This window comes from Capricornis sumatraensis, chromosome 8 (assembly GCF_032405125.1).
Source record: "Capricornis sumatraensis isolate serow.1 chromosome 8, serow.2, whole genome shotgun sequence".
Lineage (NCBI taxonomy): Eukaryota > Metazoa > Chordata > Mammalia > Artiodactyla > Bovidae > Capricornis > Capricornis sumatraensis.
The window spans coordinates 2,063,936-2,085,211 of NC_091076.1; the positions used below are offsets into that span (position 1 = coordinate 2,063,936).

Here is a 21,276-nt window from a genome sequence, read left to right on the forward strand (position 1 = left end):
CGAGTGACCCTGGGCTGCGCTGGGCGTAAGGTGGGTGCCCACTTCCGAGAGCGGGTGGGGGGCTGTCAGCGAGAGCTCGGAGAGCCTGCAGTGCCCAGGGTGTGGCTGAGTCGCTCAGTCGTGCTTGGCTCTTTGCGACCCCGCGGACTGTGGCCCTCCAGGCTCCTCTGTCCTCGGATTTCTCCAGGCGAGAATACTGGAGGGGGTGGCCATTTCCTTCTCAAGGGGACCTTCCCGACCCAGGGATTGAACCCTTGTCTCCTGCATCGCAGGCAGAGTTTTACAGTTCGAGCCCCTGGTGCCCAGTGAGGGCTCAGCAAAGGCTGGTTGTGCATTTCAGGGACCGTTACTGCTCAAGGTTCTCCTGGCGGCCCCACAAGCCGGATGCCAGGCAGTGACTGTCCCCAGCTGATTCACACTCGAGTGTCCGTGGCCGCCGAGGTCCATCATGCCCCTTCCACTTCCCGCAGACCACACGTCGTGTATGCCTGTGTGTGTTTATGCCCCTAAGCGTGCGGGTCCTTCCTGACCCCTCAAGGCTGGCAGCAGGTGCGGGTGGCCCCGGGCACACCAGGCAGCCAGCCCTGGGGCCAGGGCAGAGCTGTGACCTTTCCAGTTTCCCCATCTGTAAAATGAAGTGGCAGCAAGTCCGCCTCTGAGGGCCGGCCCCCTGAGAGGCCATGATCCCAGGAAGGAGGCCCTTCTTCCCACTGCTTCAGAGATGTCGCTTGGATGACAGGGCCTCTTGACCCCGCTGGTTCTCCCACTGGCAAGTCCCTGGGGCAGTGTGTGTGTGGGGCAACTGGGGCCTGCAGGGGTCAGCTGCCCGGGCCGCACGCGCTAGGAGACTTGGTTGCAGACGGCCATGGTTTGTTGCAGTCAGCTGTGGTCCTCACGCCGTGATCCCTGGGAGGCAGGAAGGGCCACTGAGGAGGAGATGTCTGTGCCGGGTGCCCGGGGCAGAGTCCGGGGCCTCTGCTGAGGGGCTGTGGGCCTGGCCCCGCCGAGGGGTGGATGTGGCCTGGGCAGGGCCCAAGGGTTCACGGCATCCTGCCAGGGGCTGTGTGGGGCTCCCTTGTGCCCCCAAAGGAGGGAGAGAGGACCTACCCCCACCCCTGCGGTGCTGGCCCCACGGCGCCCCGACCTCTGCGCCTTCTCGGCCATGGTGATCACAGGCTGGTTTCCGGGAGGGAGAAGGGGTGCTCGCGTGATGAGGAGCCCTGGGCCTGCGTGGGCCTCTGTGCGTCTATTTATGACTTCCCTCAGAAGGGAAGCGGGCTTGTTTGGGGCTATGCGTTTGCTTTTGTTTTCACCTCGAGTTTGCAAGCCTGGCTGGGTGGGCTCCTCACATGCTGGCCGCCGTCCCCCCAAGACGGGTTGGGGTCTCTGGGGGTAGCCCCACATTGATCGGCGCTGGGCCCCGGGACCACTGTGCCTACCTCTTGCCGCTCTGAGACAGTTCTGCTGCTTCCCCGGCCCCTCTCTCTGCACCTCTCCTCCCTCAGGGCCACCCTCTCCCTGATTGCATCTTTCCAGCCTCCTCCCTGAGGCTGGGCGAGGCCTGGACCCCCAGCGCAGCAGCCTCTGGCCTTGGGTTTGTCCTCTGCCCACCCCACCCCGGCATCACAGCAAGGAGCCAGGGATGTACACCCCTGGTTTGGTGCCAGCCCGCTCATCCAGCAGTGGTGAGACCCCGTCAGATGGTCTGGAGCTCACGGCGTGGCTGCACGTTGGCCGGACCACGCTGCACCCCTGGTCTGAGCACCGTGGGCCCGCTTCTGTCCTCGCCCCCGCTCCTGGCCACCCCTTCCCACCCTGGACAAATGGCCATGGTCTGTGGGGTGGCGGCAGGCTGACCACGTCCCCAGTGGAGCCGGGCTCCTAGGCTGGGCCTTCTGCTTCCCCCACAGCCCGCTGGCGTCCAGGAGGCGGCTTTAGAAAAGAGGAAATGGACTGACACCGTGCAGTGTTTTGGGGGGACGGGCAGGCCCTCTGGGGTCTCCAGCCCCAGAGGAGAGACCCCAGCCGAGGCGCCTCCCCAGGTCTGTGCCCGGGGGACGTGCAGCTCGGCATTCCGGATCGCCTACCATCGGGGGCGAGCACACAGGCTGTAAACAGCCCATTCCTAAGCTGCTTGTGTCTGTGAATTCAGGAAAAACAAACAGCTCTGCGGGGATGGGCCGTTTCCTCCGAGAGCTGGAAGGATGTCGTTAACTTGACAAAGGAGGTCTGTGACAGGGTCTGAGGAGCTCAGAGCGTGCCCTGCACCAGGGGGTGGGGGACACCTGGCCTCCCAACCGCGGTCCTCACCCAACCCCCGAGCCCAGACTCTCGGTCACTCTTGCTTCCCGGGGCCTCTCACCTCTGCCCTGGGCTTCCAAGCCGTTGCGTGTACCCGTCTCCATGTGGACGACTATGCTGGTCTCCGTCTGTGTGGACACGTGTGGACCCTTCTGCAGAGCTCACGGAGCAGCCTGGCTCGGGGGGCCTGACTTAGGGGAGGCCCAGCCACCCGTCACAGGGCTGGGTGCGTGTGCTGACAGGACGAGCTGGGACTCTGGGCACCATGGGTCCCTTGCCAGGCTCAGAGCTGAGTCCTCAAAAACCAAGAAGGCAGTCCACGGCCCAGGCTCTGGCGCCGGCAGGCACAGCCGGGATGAGTCCCGAGGCCCTGGGAGCCAGCCTCAGATGCCAGCAGCAGGCGAGCCTGCTGCGGGATGGGGGACACGAGGGGCAGCAGCCCCCACCCCGCTGTCCCGGCACATGCCTTGGATGGACAGCCCCCTGCCCCCATGGAGAAGACGGCTCATCTGGTTCTCCCAGAAAAAAGGGCGCGTAAAGCATCTGGTGCCTGGGCTGGCGGCTGGAAGCAGCGTGCCATCTGTGGCCAGGCTCTCTGTGGAGGGTGGGCCTCGGGGGCGGGGGGGCTCCTGGCCTCCTGGGTGGCGGGCCTCCTCGGCATGGGGCGGGGGTGGTGCAGGGGGGCCGAGCTCCCGTGCACACGCCGTGAACTTGCTTCCTTTGCAGCGTTAGGTTTGGGCTCCAGACCCTGTGGGCTGGGGCTCTGGCCTCCGAGCTGCCCAGCCCATCGGTGCAGGGCTCTCTCCCTGGCCTCTGCACGCAGCAGGTCTTGGGTGGAGGGGCTTCTGGCTGGACGGACGCCCGTCCTGAGGTTCTGGGGCTGACTGCCGCCTGCTGTCCTCCTGCCCGCAGGTCACGGTCACCACCATCGGCTACGGGGACAAGGTGCCGCAGACGTGGGTGGGAAAGACCATCGCCTCCTGCTTCTCCGTCTTCGCCATCTCCTTCTTTGCGCTCCCGGCGGTAGGTGTGCTCAGGGTGGGTGCGGCGTCTCCACGGCCCCTCAGCTTCCTCTGGGCTCTGGAGGCTGGTGGGGGTGGGGGCCACCCTGTGAGCAGACACCCAGAGTGGCCCACTCAGACCCCCAGCTTGCTCGCCAGGCGCAGGCTCTCTGGAGGCACTGGCCTGGTCTGCGGGGCCCGCAGCGCGGAGCCGGGCCCAGGGCGCCCCGCTCGCCTGCCGCCCGCTCCCGCGTCTGCAGGGCGTGAGCCTGCCTTCTGTCCTTCCAGGGGATCCTCGGCTCCGGCTTCGCCCTGAAGGTTCAGCAGAAGCAGAGACAGAAGCACTTCAACAGGCAGATCCCGGCGGCGGCCTCGCTCATCCAGGTGGCGGCCCCGCCCCCGCGGCCTCGGCAGTGGCGTCTGGCCACCGGCCCACCGGGCAGGGCAAGGGCGGGGGACACACACGTGTCTGCGCGGGGAGCCCGGCGTGGCCCTCGGCCCCCAGTGCAGCTGGGCCCTCGCCCATGGACCCTCTGAAGGGTGGAAGGGCGGCAGGCCACGGCACGGACTCGCCTGCCCAGTGTAACCCCTGTCCCGGGAGCTGTGGGATGATGCCTGCTGGCTGGTGGGAGGCACGGTGCTGGGGAGCACAGCTCCCCCTGTCCTGTGGGCCAGGCTCGGGGACGAGGAGGCGGCCTGGCCGCTCCCGCTGTGCCCACTCCTCTGGACCTGTGGCCTCCGGCTGCAGTGGCCCCCTGAGTGTCTGTCCTCAGCCTCTTCTGCCTGGGGGCAGGTCTGGGAGGGGGGCGGGAGTCAGCAGGGGGCCGTCCCCCAGGGGGTCAGGGCCTGCCTGTGCAGCAGCCAGGGCCTCAGTTCTCCCGGCTAACCCAAGAGCGCGGGCCACTTTCTGGGCCTACCTTTACCTCCCAGAGGCTCGCGTCCCCATAGGGCCGGGGCTCAGAGCGCCGGGCCTTTGGGGGTGGGGCGGGGGCTGCAACTGCCCCAAGGCCCCTTGTAGCCCCCACCTCAGACTTCTGTGACGAGACTCCAAGCCCAACAGAAGTGGGGAGAGGCAGGTCCCAGAGGCAGGCGGCCCTAAGCCCCTGGACGTGGGCTCCAAGAACAGCCTGGAGCATGGGGCAGGCCTCTCAGTGCCAGTGAAGCCTGGGCACAGAGACCACTAGCAGACTGTGGTGTCCCGAGTGTCCACCCAGAGCCTGGGAGCAGCAGGAGCGCCTGGGGCTGTGGGCAGCGTGGCCTGGCAGGGGCCAGGAGCAGGGCCATCGTCTTATGTCAGCCTGGACTCAGGCCCCTGTGCCCACCAGGGTGGCCTGGGCCCCCAGAGCTGAAGGGCCCTCGGGGCTGCAGCGGCAGCTGCAGCTCAGCGGGGGGCCTCTGCCCTGTCCCTCTGGAGCCTGTCTGGAACCACCGTCTGAGGCTGGATGCTACCCTGGACAGGAAGGAAGTGGAGGCAGCGGCCCTCGGGCCGGGGGCTCGGGCCCCGCAGCTGGTTTTCTGGCCCCACAGCCTCTCTCGGGGAGACCGTAAATCAGGCAGCAAATGGCCTGCCTGCAGGGGTGGGTTAGTGGACTCCCCCCGCGGTGGGTGTGCAGCCTTGTGCACACCTCCCAGGAGACGGGAGAGGCCTGGAGGGGGGTGAGGGGCAGCTGGAAGCCCACCCCTCCCTGGGGGGCCGGGGCGTGGCACCCAGCTCCGGTTGCAGGGGCATCACTGCCCAGGAGCGTGTCCCTACCGCGTCTCCCTGGCTCCCACGGCCAGCAGTGCCGAGGCCATCAGGGTGCGTCCTCCTACGAGCTCCTGGCTGCCCTCCTCATCCCCAACACCCCCCTTCCTCCAGGTCACCCCACGTGGCAGCTGCCAGGGGTGTCTCTAGGCCTGAGACCTTCACCCACACGCTGTCTGGAGGTTCCCAGAAACTGGGGGTTCCTGGTGGGTGGCGCTGCCTCCTGGGCACTCAGTCCTGCCTCTGCCGGCCTGAGGCCCTGCCTCTTGGTGCTCCCTGTGAGTGCCCCACCACGGCGTCCCTGGGGGTGGACACAGAGGGACTGGGGTTCACAGGCTTTGTGCTGTCTGAGCGTGTGCACCGCCTGGGGAGGTGAGGGCGGACCCCGAGCCTCAGGAAGGGGCTGGTGGGCAAGAGGCCCTGAGGCTCAGCCAGCAGAGGGGCCCAGCAGGCAGTGTGGCTGCAGTTAGCGTGGGCCTGCGGGTAATGGCTGCCCCTCCCGCTGGTTTCAGACAGCTTGGCGGTGCTACGCAGCAGAGAACCCGGATTCCTCCACCTGGAAGATCTACGTCCGGAAGCCGTCCCGGAACCACGCCCTGCTGTCCCCCAGCCCCAAGCCCAAGAAGTCAGCCATGGTAACTGCCGTGTTGCAGTTGGGGGGAGGTCACGTCACGGTCAGGATTTGTCCCTGACCCTTCAGTCCAGTGTAGCCGCGTCGTCGTGGGCACTGGCAGTGTGCACCGCGCTGGGCTCCCACCATCCGAGTGGCCCAGGTCTGGCCCTGGGACTGGCCACACCAAGGCCAGCACTGGGCAGGCCCAGAGGAAGCACCATGGGGAGAGGCCTGGCTGGATCCTGGCCTGCCCTGCCGGCGGGGTGTTCTCCACAGGGCCTGGGTGTTGGGCTGTCTGTGCCGGGCAGGTGAGCGGCAGGGTGGCCATGGCTGCCTGGCTCAGAGAAGAGGGCCTTGGGGGTCTCGGTATAAGGGAGCTGAGGCAGGCTCGGGCGTGAGTCCCAAGAGTGCAGGGCGACCGGCCCAGCAGCGGCCTCCCTCCGGCCCGCACCCGCACCACCCTGGAGAGACGCGGTCTCCCAGGCGCTGGCTGCCCGCGAAGCCTCTGCACCTGCCGTTTCCTCTGCCAGCACTTCTCCCAGACCCCAGCGTGGCCGGCTCGCTCACTTCCTCCCAGTCACCACCTCAGAGGCGCGTCCGCTGGCCCTCAGCCTGTGCGCCCCGCTGCCCCATGCTCTCAGCCCCGCTGGCCACAGCCCGCATTGTCCCCTGCCCTGGGGCGTTCCTGTCTGCTCGCTGTTTCTAGTTTCTGTCCGCCTGCCCCCAAGGCTGTGAGCTCCCAGGGGGCCGCTGGCAGCACCCCACGCTGCAGCACCCCCTGCCAGGGTGCGAGAGTCCTGGAGCCCGGCCCTGGCAGGTGCCCCGAGGGTGTTGCCACCAGTGGTCGGGGGTCAGCAGAGGGCCCGGGCAGGGGACGCCCAGGACCTGACCACTTCCTCTCATCTGGTTTTCTAGGTAAAGAAGAAAAAGTTCAAACTGGACAAGGACAACGGTGTGAGCCCAGGCGAGAAGGCGCTGGTGGTCCCCCACATCACCTGCGAGCCCGTGTTGGAGGACCGCAGGCCCGAACCCATCTCGGTAGACGGCTACGACAGTGCTGGTGAGGAGCCCCAGCTCGCGGTGGCGGGGGGGGGCAGGCCCTTCCTCAGCTCTAAGCAGGGCTGCCGGGGCCTGGGGGATCGGGGCGGCCTCACGTCCCCGGCCAGTTGCTCTCGTCCTGGGGACAGCTGGCACTGCCACGCCTGCTCCGTCAGAGCGGGCCCCTGTCGCTCGTGGAAGTCCTGCCCTGTTCTGCCCTGGGCTCTGGGTTTCTGGGAGCCAGGCCCTGCCTCGGCCGTGCTATATGCCTGGCACCCAGGCCTGGCAGAGAGGAGGGGCCAATGGTTCACGTGGACCCCTGTCCCGGGGGAGTGGGGCTGAGGGTCCTAAGCCAGCCTGTGTGCGCCCGCGGCTGGCCCCTGCTCAGCTCTGCGCCTCTGCTCTCTGTCTCCTCCGTGTCCACCTCTCCCCTCTTCCCGGGACCCCCAGGGTTCCGGCCGGCACCTGGACGTGCCAGTGTGTCAGGGGCTGAGGGCGGTGCCACTGTCTCAAGCGTGGCCGAGGGGGCCAAGCCCGTGTGGTGCTGGTGGGTGCCTGGCGCCCCATCTGCCAGGTTTGTGGATGGCTAACCCGTGACGCGTCCTCAGTGTCTGGGCACCTCCTGTGGAGGGCGGGGGGTGCTCTGGGAGGAGCCACGGCCCCTCAGTGCTCCTGAGGCTGTCTGTGGGCTTCCTCTTTGGGAAGCTGGGTATGCAAGACACAGCCTGGGTGCCCGGGGTCTCCTCACATACCGTCGGGCCCCTGGGATGCGCCACCCGCCTGCCCACTGCCATGGGCACAAAGGATGATTGTGCCCGCCATCCGGATCTGGGGCAGGACCATTGTTGCCTTGCAGATGGGGGCTTTCTGCGAATGCTAATGCTCAGGTCGGCACAGGGCGGAGCCACGCTCACTGTTGGCTGAACAGGGAGCCCCCGAAACGCGGCGTTCATTCAGCCCATGCGGCGTTGTGGAGTCCTCCGTGCTGCCTGCAGAATGTTAATGAGGGGCCAGGGCCGGGAGTCAGGCGCTTTCTGTGGAATGGCCTCGCAAGGAGGGCTTTCTCCTTCCCTTCCAACGAGATAAGTCTGCCCAGCCCGGAGCCGCCAGATTTCTAGAGCCTGAGCTGTCGGCCGGGCCCCAGGGACGCAGAATGCCCCCGCCCGAGGGATCCCTGACGCACCCTCCTGGCGGCTCTGCGGAGCCCTGGGGTAGGAGCAGGGGTGCGCCTCCGGGGTAGACGCTGTCACAGGGACAGGCCCACAGCCCCACTCCCAATACTGGGCACCACCCGCTAGGCTGCACCCCACTTCCACGCTGGACCCTGACTTGAACCTCTCCGCTCCACACGCAGCGCCTGCCAGCAGCACGCACCCCCAGCCCTGCCCACGGCACTGGCCCGCCCAGGGTGTTACCTGCCTGCCGCGCCGCCCACAGAGCGTCCCCTCGCATGCCTCCCCCCGCCACAGGCAGGGCTCTCTGTCTCCGGCTGGCGGCTGCTCGGGCTCCTGTCCTGTGGCTCTGGGACCCCGGGCCCTAGGCACGGCCGCCCTGTGGGTCCCAGAGCCCTGTCGAATCTGCTCTAATCCCCGGGCAGTGGCCCTGTCTGCAGGGCCAAGGAAGGGCCTGGCAAGCAGCAGGACTGTCTTGGACAGAGGTGTTCAGGGGCTGGCTGCTCCTCTCCACGGTGACCTGGGCGCGGCTTTCCCCATGGCTCCCCCGCCTCCTTGCTGCGGGCTCCCCACATGCGGGGGCTCTTCCCATCTGTGACCTTGGCCAGGCTGGTGGCCCTGGGCCTGAGTCGTGACCAGAGCCCACAGGTGCTGGGCGGGCCAGATGGCAGAAGGCCGTGGAGCAGGAGCGGCCACAGTCAGCCCTGTGCCCTGCGGGATTTCCTGGGGTGGCACCTGTGGAGCGGTGAGCAGGACTTGTGCCCTGCGGGATTTCCTGGGGTGGCACCCGTGGAGCGGTGGGCAGGACTTGGTCAGGACCCGTGGGCAGGTCAGCTGGGAGCTTGCAGTGTCGCGGTGGGGGGACGGGGAGAGGAGGCAGAAACCAGCTGGAGGCGGGACCTGCAGCCTCGGGGGTTCCCCGGGTATTGGCGGAGCTGGGGGCAGCGTGAAGTCTCTGGGTGAACAGAGCCATCTGTTCCCATCACAAGGACTTCAGACAGGATTTCAGAGAATGAAGGGCGGGAGCCCACGTGCCCGCTCTGTGGAAGGACCGCAGTGACGCACAGAGGCCTTGCCTGCTCCAGGGGTTTCGGCTTCCGCTCACACCGTCTCCCCACTGCCGACCAGCCTCTTGCCTTCCCGGGCGTGGAGGCCGTGTGAGCCCCGCCCGGAACTGACCAGGGCCTGGCTGCCTGCCTCCTGCGCCTCCACCTCCCTGAGCAGCGAGCGGCGGGCTGGACGGGTTCTCACGCCAGCACCCTCCTGCTTTGTGGCCTGCTGCGCCATGTTTGCGTTTTGACTTTGTAGACCGTCTTCGGCAGTAGCGGCTCTTTGTTGACAGTGGAGGCTCGTATTTGCTGACAGATTGGCCAGTTGTCTATGTCTCAGTTGGAGTTTAATTTCCTTCTTCCTGAAGCCCGTGCTATCTTCCGGGACCGTCTGTCGACGGCCTACTCGGTTTCTGCTTGTCTGAGATTTCTGTATTTCACTTTTGCTCTTGAACCATGGTCCAGCTTGCTAGAACCATACAGGTTGAGATCTGTATTTTCTTTAATTAAAAAAAATATTTTTTTAATTGAAACACAGTTGATGTACAATGTACCAGGCATACAACAAGATGAGTCAGTTATACATGCATATAGATTCTCTCTGTCATATTCTTCTCCACTGTAGGGTATTAGAGATCTGCATTTTCTCTGCACAGGCTGGAAGTCTGCCGCCAGCTCCCAGCTGGTGTGCCCTCTTGAGCTGGCCATCTTCTGTAGGCGACCCATCCTCTCTTCTGATGACCTTGAACCCCTTCTCTTTGACTTTGGTGTTCTGTAGTTTCATGATGAGGTTCTGTGACCCCTGACTCCGAGGGTTTGCGTCTTTCATCGAGGGGAAGATTGGCCCTGCCGGGTCACAGACTGCCGCCTGCCCTGACTGGCCTGGTCTCTCCTGGAAGCGTCTGCTCGACCCTCCCGGGCAGGGCTCCTCACCGTCTCTGCTGCCGCCTGTCCCTGTGCCCTCAGCGACCACTGTCTGGTCTCCCAGCCCCTCACCCGTGTCTCAGTTTCCACCTGTTCTTTCTCTCCCGTGTGTCCTCGTGTGAGGGTCTCATCTGCTTGGTCTTAGCATCCTGTATCTTCCTCGTGTGTGACGTCACGGCTTTGAGCCCCTTAAATGTGCTGATCCCACCCTATCTGTCCTGGAACATCATCAGCTGCACTCATGGAAGAGTCCGATTCTATTTGCAGTGGCCTCTCTGATGCTCGGCTCCTCGTGGGGCTGTGGGCAGAGGTGGCAACTGTGGACGTTTTGTATTGGTGGGTTCCTCTGGACTCTGGTTAAGGGGACACTGGTCTAGAGGGGTGACCCAGTGAACCACAGCAGGACCTGCGTGCGGCTGGTGTATAGGTGTGGGGCTTCCCAGACAACCTGTGTCATGGGCCCTGTAAGAGCGAGTGTGAGCGCACGCACCGCTTGCGCTCTAGGAAGACAGCCGCAGCAGACGGCTGCTCTCCCCGCCGCCGGCCAGTGCGAGCGTTTGCCCGGGCTTTGTGGTGTTTTGTCCGTGTCTGCCCTTTGGCTCTTGGCTCCTCTTTTCCATGTGGAGCCGCAGCTGCCAGTTCCTGCCTCGTGTGGTTTCAGGTGTGGCCTCTTCCCTCCGGGGGGCCGCACGGTCCTCACTGTGGCTGCTCAGGTGGACAGCCCAGGCAGCCTGTGGGTCAGAGCCTGCTTGCCCTCTCCACTGGGAGGACACGTCCCCGGAGCCAGGTGAGCTCCGTGGTACCCGCAGGAAGTTTGCTCTGCTCCAGAACTTGCAGAGAAACGCTGTCACTCCTCTTGCCAGAAACGGAAGTCCTCCCCTTGGTGACGGACAGAGCTGCTCCTGATGAGAGAGGCGGGGCGTCCCTGTTGGCGGAGGCCGGGAGGGGATGCTCCAGGTTGGGACGTCCCTGTGGATCCCTTGAATTCTACTTTTAACACAGACTTGGAGACCCATGCCTCAAATACCGAGTCACAGTGCTATGGGCAGGCCAGGGGTGTGTGTTGGTAATAAGCCCCCGGTTACCCTGGAGCCGGTGGCCTGGGAACCAGCACGGCTGTGAGAACAAGGCGCTGCTTCTACAGCACCTGGCCCGCGTGCCGCCTTGGTCTCACCTGGGTCTAAGCTGCCGTGTTCAGGACTGAATGTGCTCCTGGTGCCCACCTGCCTGGCCTGGTCTGAGGGTGTGGTGTTCCCCTGGCTCCAGTCAACACACTTCACTCACGCAGCCCCAGGATCACGGGGAAGTGGTCCCACGAGGTCTTGCAGGCCGGGGCCTGTGACCCCTCCAGTAAGGGTGAGAGTTCCGGATGGGCGTGTGACCCCTCTGGAGGCATGGGGGTTCCGGATGGGCCTGTGACCCCTCCAGTAGGTGTGGGGGTTCCGGATGGGCCCTGCGGGCATGTCTTCATCTCCTGGGCCAGAGCCTTCTCGTTGGCCCTCTTCCAAGCTACTCACCCCTGGTCCCTCCTCTCAGCCCCAGGGCTTCACCAAGATGACTACTGGTTCACACAATCGTACAATGTATCTAAATATGACTTTAAGTCCAGTAGCCAAAAGGGAGAAAATAATGAATGACGTATAAAAGGTGAAAGAAACAAATCCAGGAGTGGAACTGGAGGTTTTGATAGAGCTGTCTCAGAAGCTGACAGAACAGGTAGAAAAGCAATAAGGATAAATGCACGTGTGCGCTCAGTCATGCCCAGCTCTTTGAGGCCCCGTGGACCATAGCCCGCCAGACTCCTCTGTCCATGGGATTTTTCAGGCAAGAATGCTGGAGCAGGTTGCCATTTCCTCACTGAGGGGATCTTCCCGACCCAGGGATTGAACCCATGTTTCCTGCGCCTCCCGCATTGCAGGAGGATTCTTTACCTGCTGAGCCATTGGGTGTAGCCCAGAACAATCCTTTCAACCAAGGTGACCCAGTGAACGCTTGCAGGACAGTCCTCCTAGCAGGAGCACAGCACGTGGCGTTTCCGAGGGGACACAGAGCAGCCGCCGAGAGAGAACCGGGTTCCGAACCACAGAACACGTCCCAGTCCACTGTAAATGATCCAAGCGATATTCACAGTATGTCCTCTGACCACAGTAGAGTTCAACTGAAAATCAATAAGAAGAAGAGCTCTGGAAAACCCGCACATATTTGGAACCTAAATAACATGCTTCAAATAGCACAGGGCCAGAGAAGAAATCCAAACGAAAAACTAGAAAATATTTTCAACTTGATGAAAAAAAAGTACGGCGTATCAAAATATGTAGGTTCTGTTAAGGGCAGCACCAACACGTCCACTAGAGAAGAGGAGGGCCCAGCCAGCCTCAGCTTCTACCACGAGAAACCAGGAGGAGAAGATCAAACTCAACCCCAAATAAGCAGAAACCAGAAAACGATAAAGCTCAGAGCAAAAACAAATGAAATGGAACGTGCAAAGCCAAAAATGCATATATAATGAAACAAAGATATGATTTCTTAAAAAGAAGATCAATACAGTTGATAACCCTTTACCCAGAAATATCTGGAGCAAAAGAGAGAATACACAAAGTATCAGGACTGCAAGATTTCAGATCCTACAGATATAAGAAAGATCCTAAGGGACCAGGCTTTAAATTCCAACTCAGATGACATGGGAAAATGTCTTGAAAGATGTAAACTACTCAAGATACATAACCCAAAGAGTTCTCTGCCTGCTGATGAAATCAAAGTTATAGTTCCAAACCTCCCCCCAGACATTCTCCAGGACCACGTGGCTTTACTGCTGAATCCTGCCAAACATTTAAGAAAAAATAAAATCAATTCTAGACAGCATTTTCTGGAAAATTAAAAACTAGGCAAGAGTTCCAAACTCACTGTAAGTTTTACAGAAATTAACAAAACTGATTCTGAAACTCTTACGGAAATGCATTGCATGTGACCTAGAACATAGAAACAGCTTTGAAAATGAAGAAAGCTGGGGCACACCAGCAGTGTGCTAGCATCAAGATAAGCAGACAGGCCAGCAGAGCAGCCGAGGCAGCCCGGAGAGGCCCACACATTACGGACAGCTGACTTTTGACCAAGATACAAGGGCGGTTTGGTAGAGAAAGGATAGTCATTCCAACAAACAAGGTCGGATCAACAGGATATGCATCTGTCAAAAACAATGAACCTGGATCTACATCTCATCTCATATATAAAAATTAACTCACAATTTGTCATAGACCTAAAGGTAAAGTCTAAAAATATAGAAGAAAACATAGGGAAAAAAGTCTTTTTGACTCTGAGTTAAAGATTTCTTAGACATGACACCAAAAGCAAAGGCCAGGCCCTGGAACAAATGAATTGAACTTAACAAAATTACAACCTTTGCTTTGAGAGACACTGCTAAGAGAATGGAAAGACATACCGGAAATTGGGAGGAAGCATTTTCAAACCATACATCTATTAAAGGCCTTGCATCCAAAATATATGAGGGACACTTATGACTGGATGACGTGAAAGTGGAGGTCGCTCACTCGTGTCGACTCTTTGTGACCCCATGGACTATACAGTCCACGGGACTGTCCAGGTCAGGGTGCTGGAGTGGGCAGCCTTTCCCTTCTCCAGGGGATCTTCCCGACCCAGGGATCAAACCCAGGTCTCCCACATTGCATATGGATTCTTTACCAGCTGAGCCACAAGGAAAGCCCAAGAATACTGGAATGGGCAGCCTTTCCCTTCTCCAGGGGATCTTCCCGACCCAGAAATCAAACCAGGGTCTCCTGCATTGCAGGCGGAGTCTTTACCAGCTGAGCCACAAGGAAAGCCCAAGAATACTGGAGTGGGCAGCCTTTCCCTTCTCCAGGGGATCTTCCCGACCCAGGAATCAAACCAGGGTCTCCTGCATTGCAGGCGGAGTCTTTACCAGCTGAGCTAGCAGGGAAGCCCCATGACTATATAGTGACAACAAATAAAAATGGGCAAAAGCTTTGAATAGAGACTTCATCAAAGAAGGTTTGTAGGCAAGCATATAGAAAGATACTCAGCATCATTATTGTGCTCACTCGTTCAGAGGTATCTGACTCTTTGAGCCCCGACGGACCGCCCAGCTCCTCTGTCCGTGGGATTTCCCAGGCAAGAGTCCTGGCTGTTAGTCGCTCAGTCATGTCCGACTCTGTGACCCCGTGGACTGTCGCCCGCCAGGCTCGTCTGTCCATGGGATTCTCCAGGCAAGAGCACTGGAGCAGGTTGCCACCCCTCCTCCAGGGGATCCTCCCGACCCAGGGATGGAGCCCAGCTCTCCTGCGCTGCAGGAGGACCCTTTATCATCTGAACCACCAGGGAAGGCCAAGAATGCTGGAGCAGGTTGCCATGTCCTCCTCCAGGGGATCTCCCCGACCCAGAGACCAAACCTGCATCTCTGTGTCTCCCGCATCGGCAGGCAGATTCTTTACCACTAGCGCCACCTGGGAAGCCCCCATTAAATTATTGAAAGTGAAATTGCTCAGTCCTATTTGACTCTTGCAACCCTTATGGACTGTAGACCGCCAGGCTCCTCTGTCCATGGAATTCTCCTGGCAAGAGTATTGGAGTGGGTACCCATTTCTTCCTCCAGGGGATCTTCCCCACCCAGGGATCAAACCCAGATCTCCTGCATTGCAGGCAGATTTTTTTTTTTTTTTACCATCTGAGCAACTATTAGGGAAATGCAAATTAAAACCACAGTGAGATACTACTGCACATTACTATACTGGCTAAATTAAGAAGACTGACCATCCCAAGCATTGGTAGAGAGGCAGGACTCTTACACTCTCCTAGTGAGATGCGAAATGGTGTAGCTGCTTTGGAAGACAGTTTGGCCATTTCCCAAAATGTGAGATACAGGCCTGTCATGTTATCCAGGCATTCTATTCCTAGGTATTTGTCCAGGAGAAATATCAGCAGATACACAAACAGGCACTTATACATTGAATGTTCAGAGCTGTTGTATGAAAAATGGAAAACACCGCAGAGCCCATCAACATTTGGATAATTTAAGTTTTAGAATATCCATACCGTGGAATACTACTCAAAAATAAGACGTACCAGCCTAGATGAACATCAAAAAAATGATGATGAGAAAAGAGCACATACTGTCTTAAATTGATATAAAACCCTAGAAAATGCAGGCAAATGCAGTGCGACAGAGAGATCCACGGTTACCCTGGGGTGGGGTGAGGGGAATGGGGACTTTGTTAGGAGGAGGAGGGTTCAGGGCAGCTTCCAGAGGGTGAGTGTGTCCAACACATTGATTACTGCAGCGGTTTCATCTTACGTCAAAAGTCACTACATTGTATGCATTAACCGTGCAGTTCGTTGTATGTCAATTACACTTAAATGAAAAAATATAGAAAATACACTTGTCTTAGCAGAAAAAATACCAAAAGTAATTTTTAAAAAAATATTTATTTGGCTCTTTCAGGCCAATAAATATTTTTCCAGTTGCAGCCCACGGGCTCAGTAGTTGCAGTACGCAAGCTTAGTTGCTCCGCTGCATTGGGATCTTAGTTCCATGTTGCTGTTCAATCGCTAAATCATGTCTGACTCTTTGCAACCCCATGAACTGCAGCACACCAGGCTCCCCTGTCCTTCACTATTTCCTGGAGTTTACTCAAATTCATGTCCATTGAGTCGGTGATGCCATCCAACCATCCCGTCCTCTGCTGCTCCCTTCTTCTTTTGCCTTCAGGCTTTCCCAGCATCAGGGTCTTTTCCAATGAGTTGGCTCTTCGCATCACATGGCCAAAGTATTGGATTTTCAGCTTCAGCATCAGTCCTTACAGTGAATATTCAGGGTTGATTTCCTTTAGGTTGGGCTGGTTTGGTCTCCTTGCAGTCCAAGAGATTCTCAAAAGTCTTTTCCAGAACCACAATTCGAAAGCATCAATTCTTTGGTGCTCAGCCTTTCTTATGGTCCAACTCTCACATCCATACATGACTCCTGGGAAACCTGTAGCTCTGACTATACAGACCTTTGTCAGCAGAGTGATGTCTCTGCTTTTTAACTTGCTGTCTATGTTAGCCATAGCTTTCCTTCCAAGGGGCAAGTGTCTTATTTGAAGGCTGCAGTCACCATCCACCATGATTCTGGAGCCCAAGAAAATAAAGTCTGTCACTGCTTCCACTTTTTCTCCTATTTGCCATGAAGTGATGGGACCAGATGCCATGATCTTTGTTTTTAGAATGGTGAGTTTTAAGCCAGCTTTTTCACGTTCCTCTTTCACCCGCATCAAGAGGCTCTTTAGTTCTTCTTCATTTTCTGCCATTAGAGTGGTATCATCTGTGTCTCTGTGGTTGTTGCTATTTCTTCCAGCAATCCTGATTTCAGCTTATGATCCAGCCAGCTCAGCATTTCACATGATGTACTTTGCATATAAGTTAAATAAGCAGGGTGACAATATACAGCCTTGTCTTACTCCTTTCCCAATTCTGAATCAGTCAGTTGTTCCATGTACAGTTCTAACTGTTGCTTCTTGACCTGCATATAGGTTTCTCAAGAGACAGATAAGGTGGTCTGATAGTCTCATCCTTTAAGAATTTTCCAGTTTGTTGTGATCCATTTTGTCAAAGGCTTTTGCATAGTCGATGAAACAGAAGTAGATGTTTTTCTGGAATTCCCTTGCTTTATCTGTGATCCAACAAATGTTGGCAATTTGATCTCTGATTCTTCTGCCCTTTCTAAATGCAGCTTGTATATCTGGAAGTTCTCAGTTCACATACTGCTGAAGCCTAGAGTATTTTGAGCATTACCTTGCTAGCATGTGAAATGAGTGCAATTGTATGGTAGTTTGAACATTCTTTGGCATTGCCCCTTTTCAGGATTGAAATGAAAACTGACCTTTTCCAGTCGTGTGGTCACTGCTGAGTTTTCCAAATTTGCTGACATATTGAGTATAGCATTTTAACAGCATCATTTTTTAGGAATTCCATCAACCCCACTAGCTTTGTTTATAGTGATGCTTCCTAAGACCCACTTGACTTTGCACTCCAGGATGTCTGGCTCTAGGTGAGTGACCACACCATCGTGGTTATCTGGGTTATTAAGACCTTTTCTGTACAGCTTTTCTGTGTATTCATGCCGCCTCTTCTGAATCTCTTCTGCTTCTGTTAGGGCCCGGACCAAGGGTCAGGCCTGCGTCTCCTGCCCTGTGAGGCAGATTCTTAACCACTAGACCACCAGGGAAGTCCCCAAAAATAATTTTTAAAAATTACATCTTGAGGAAAGTAGTTACCACTCATATCATAAACATAGGGCTCATTTCATCAATATATGAAGAAGCTCTTATAAATCATGAAGACAAAAGATATAAAACCAGTTCTCAGAAAAGAAAATAGCAGTAATTCTTCATGATGAAAAGATGCTGTGAACCTCAGTTACAGTACAAGAAATGTAAATTACAGCAGCAATGGAATTTTTAGCTTCTCTGATTATTAAACATCAAAGAGTTGATAATACTTTGTGGGTGAATGTGCCAGGACAGCCTCCACCTCGTTGATGTTGGAAGGTTAAGTTGCTGCAACCTCTATGGAGACAAGATAATTTCACTGAAAATGAAAAACGCAAATACCCTTCCAAACCCTTACAGAATTTTATTCTACACGGATATTACACATTTACAGAACGATCCATTTTCACGATACTGATTTCTGCAATTGTTAAAGAGCAAAAGATAGCAAATCACAGACCTACCTGTCGGTTGAGGTCTGCTTAAAGAAAGTATCGTGTGTATGTTAAACACCCATTGAAACGGTGAAACCATATTCTCAGTCCTGACGAGAGACCTCTCTGACATCTGACCCCAGAAATAAAAGGGGCTCAGGTTCAGAAGAGCAGGCAACCCAAGTGTGTGTAAATACGATGTTTTACAAAAGGGAGCCCTGGCTACCTTTCTCTATGTTCTGGAATAGTCTGAAGAACTTTGCAATTATCTTCTCTTTAAAGGTTGAATATTGGAATTAAGCTGTAAAACTATCTGGTTGTAAAGCCATGTTTTGAAGGAGACCTTTAGTCTCCTCCTAGTCTGTTTTATGCTAATTTGTTCTAAATAAATTTACTGCATCTTTTGGGGTAATTTATTCATTGCTGTTTAACTCCTCAAGGATTTATGTTGCCACTTGGTAACAGCTGTTTGTCTCTCTCAGTGATTTTATGTCATCTGTATCTCTCCTCTCTCTCCCCTTGCCTGAGCTTTTATAGTTTTGTCCTTTTTCCTTCATCAAATTCGTGACAGCGTCATCTATCTTATTTATTAGACTCATTATCAGAAAGCTACCTTTTTTGCTATTTTTGTTTTCTACTTCACCAGTTTGGGCTTTTATGTCTATTAATTCCCCCTTCCTGGTTAACCTTATTAATGTTTAACTTAATTGGGAGTAACAGTATGGTTAATTAGTCTTTCTTTTAAAAAGCATTTTAAAGGTTATAAATTTTCCTCTGATTACAGCATTAGTTATGGCACATAGATCTTACTGTGAAATATGTTCCTTTTCATTGCTTTCTTGGTAGTTTTTATGTTTTGATTTTCTCTTTAATCTAGTGTTCTTTTAAGAAATGTTTTCTTAATTTTTAAGCAGTACATTTTTTATTACTGTTATTTATTTCCGTTTTAACCAGGCTTACAGTGAGAGGATGTGGCCTGTGAAATCTCTACTTTTTTTCATGAAGATTTTCTTTCTGTCCGTGTACAAAAATAAAATCATTGCTTTTGTAAGTGTCCCGTGGACCTAAGTTAAGAAAGTACATTTTCTATTTGTAGGACATAACTTTGTACACACAAATAAAGCGTATACGGAGATGGATAATACCACATACATATATACATACACAGCTGCTGCTGCTGCTAAGTCTCTTCAGTCGTGTCCGACTCTCTGCGACCCCATAGATGGCAGCCCACCAGGCTCCTCTGTCCCTGGGATTCTCCAGGTGAGAACACTGGAGTGGGCTGCCATTTCCTTCTCCCATGCATACACAGACACATACATATATTCTTACTCAGTGTGTCATTCAGATCTGCTCCAACCTTCCTTATTTTATTTTTTAATCTGAACACATTTGCCAAATTCTGAAATGGTAAATCCTTCCTTCACAATCATGTTTTCAAAAGTCAAGTGGCAGACTCACGGAGTGGTTGGGAGCGCAGTCTGAGAGCCGGCCTGCCTGGGCCAAAGCCAGGCTCAGCTACTGCCATCTCTGTGTTCAGTCTCTGTGTCCATGAACTCAGGGTCCTCACAGGGCTGCACCCAGCAGTGCTGTGATGACCGAGTGAGCAGAGACACACAGGTGCCCCCCAGGGCCGGCATGGAGCCCGCAGGCTGGTGTCTCTGGCCTCTGCCCCAACCCCCTTCCCGCTTCCCTGCCTCCCACTCAGCTCCTCATGCCACGGATCCCAGGGCTGATCTTTTCCTTCTCGCTTTCTCGGTTTTATCGCTTCATAATCTGCCCGTAACTCTACAGACGTGTATGGGTGTTGTTCAGTCGCCAAGTCGTGTCTGACTCTTTGGGACCCCGTGGACTGCAACACGCCAGGCTTCCCTGTCCTTCATGGTCTCCCAGAGTTTGCTCAAACTCATGTCCATTGAGTTGGTGATGCCAACCAATTTCATCCTCTGTCGTCCCCTTCTCCTCCTGCCCTCAATCTTTCCCAGAATCAGGGTCTTTTCCATTGTGTCGACTCTTTGCATCCGGTGGCCAAAGTATTGGAGCTTCAGCTTCAGCATCAGTCCTTCCGATGAATATTCAGGGCTGATTTCCTTTAGCAGGGACTGGCTTGGTCTCCTTAAATCTGTTTCCTGTAGTCCTTTCTCTGTGTTTGCTTGGTTACCTCACTTCTATGACCTGTGTTAACAATCTAATATTTAGTCTTGTTTTTCCCAGTGCTCATAATATGCGATGAAGAAAATATACATGATTTAGAAAGGGTTTCTCATGGATTTCCAAACACGTGGGGTTGTATCATATATGCTTTTCTGTGTCTTGCCTTTCCCATTCAGTAACATGGTAAGACTCCCTCCAAGGATGCTAGACCAGTTCATTCTAAACCTTAAACCTAAGGGCTTCCCTGCTGGTCCCATGGCTAAGATTCCATGCTTCTGATGCAGGGGGACATGGGTTCAATCCCTGACTGGGGAACTAAATCCCACCTGCAGCACAGCCAAAAAGCAAAAGGTAAAATTTAAATCTCTCCTTTGTTCCTCTTGGTATATGCATGCCAGTGATCCCTATTGCTGAGAATCCATTTTGCATCAGGTTTTGGCAGATTTTCTAAAAACCTCCCTTGAGCCCCACTTCCCTGCATACGAGTACAGTAGCCCCCATCATCTGTGGTTTCGCTTCCCACAGTCCCAGTTACCCGTGGTCAACCATGGTCCAAAAATATTAAATGGAAATTTCCAGAAATAAACAATCCATAAGTTTTCCAGAAATAAGCCACCCATAAGGCTGTGTGCCCGTCTAAGAAGCGTGATGAGGCCTCATCCCACCCCGCTCTGCCCTCAGGACATGAGTCGCCCCTTTGTCCAGCGCGTCCTGCCCTTTACTGACTTGGTAGCTGTCTCGGTTGTCAGGTCGACCTCCGTGTGGTTGCCAGGCGACCCTTGCTTTCTTTCCCAGTGGCCCCCAAAAGCAAAAGGACTGATGCTGCCGTTTAATGTCCCAGAGAGAAACTGTAAGGTGTTTCCTTTAAGCAAAAAGGTGAAAGTTTTCAACTTTCTAAGGAAAGGAAAAAAAATTGTATGCTTAGACTGCTAAGGTCTGTGCTGAGAGCAAATCTTCTGTGTAAGAATGAAGGAGAGAGGATTTCATGCTACTTTGCTCCCACACCTCACGCTGCAAGCGACAGTCACAGTGCCTAAGATGGAAAAGGCCGTACGTTTGTATGAAAAAATATTTTGAGAGAGACCACATTCACGTAACTTTTATTATGGCATATCGCTATTTTATATTATTGTCGATCTCTCACTGTGCTTAGTTTATACGTCAAACTTAATCTAAATTATGATATAATTTAAATATAAGATTTATTATATTTAGTATGGAGATTCCTTAATAAAAAACTAAAAATAGAGTCAGCATATGATTCAGTAATCCCCCTCCTGGGCGTATATCCAGAGAAAACCATAATTTGGAAAGATACATGCACCCCAATGTTCACCGCAGCACTGTTTACAAAAGCCAGGACATGGGCAACCTAAGCGTCCATCAGTATATGAGTAGATAAAGACTTGGAATGTACACGTGACGCAGTATTGCAGAGCCGTGAAAAGAAATGGCGCTATCTGCAGCAACATGGGTGAACTGGAGATTATCACGCTAAGTGAAGGCACTCAGAGAAAGACAGACACTGTATCACTGATGTGTGGAATCTAAGAGATGGTGCAAACCAAC

General features: G+C 55.3%; 1 protein-coding gene across 3 annotated transcripts in view; it reads left to right on the top strand.

Annotated features, from left to right (window-relative positions):
* The window catches only part of KCNQ1 (potassium voltage-gated channel subfamily Q member 1), a 381,824-nt gene that overhangs the window by 102,857 nt on the left and 257,691 nt on the right, over positions 1 to 21,276 (top strand). For 2 of the 3 annotated variants that reach the window (XM_068976702.1, XM_068976703.1), the window contains 3 exons: positions 3,214 to 3,324; positions 5,559 to 5,681; positions 6,575 to 6,719. In XM_068976702.1, the coding sequence (XP_068832803.1) occupies positions 3,214 to 3,324; positions 5,559 to 5,681; positions 6,575 to 6,719 (379 nt within the window). Of the gene's footprint in view, positions 1 to 3,213; positions 3,325 to 3,590; positions 3,687 to 5,558; positions 5,682 to 6,574; positions 6,720 to 21,276 lie in introns of all 3 variants that reach the window. The other variant, XM_068976701.1, reaches the window with a different exon arrangement.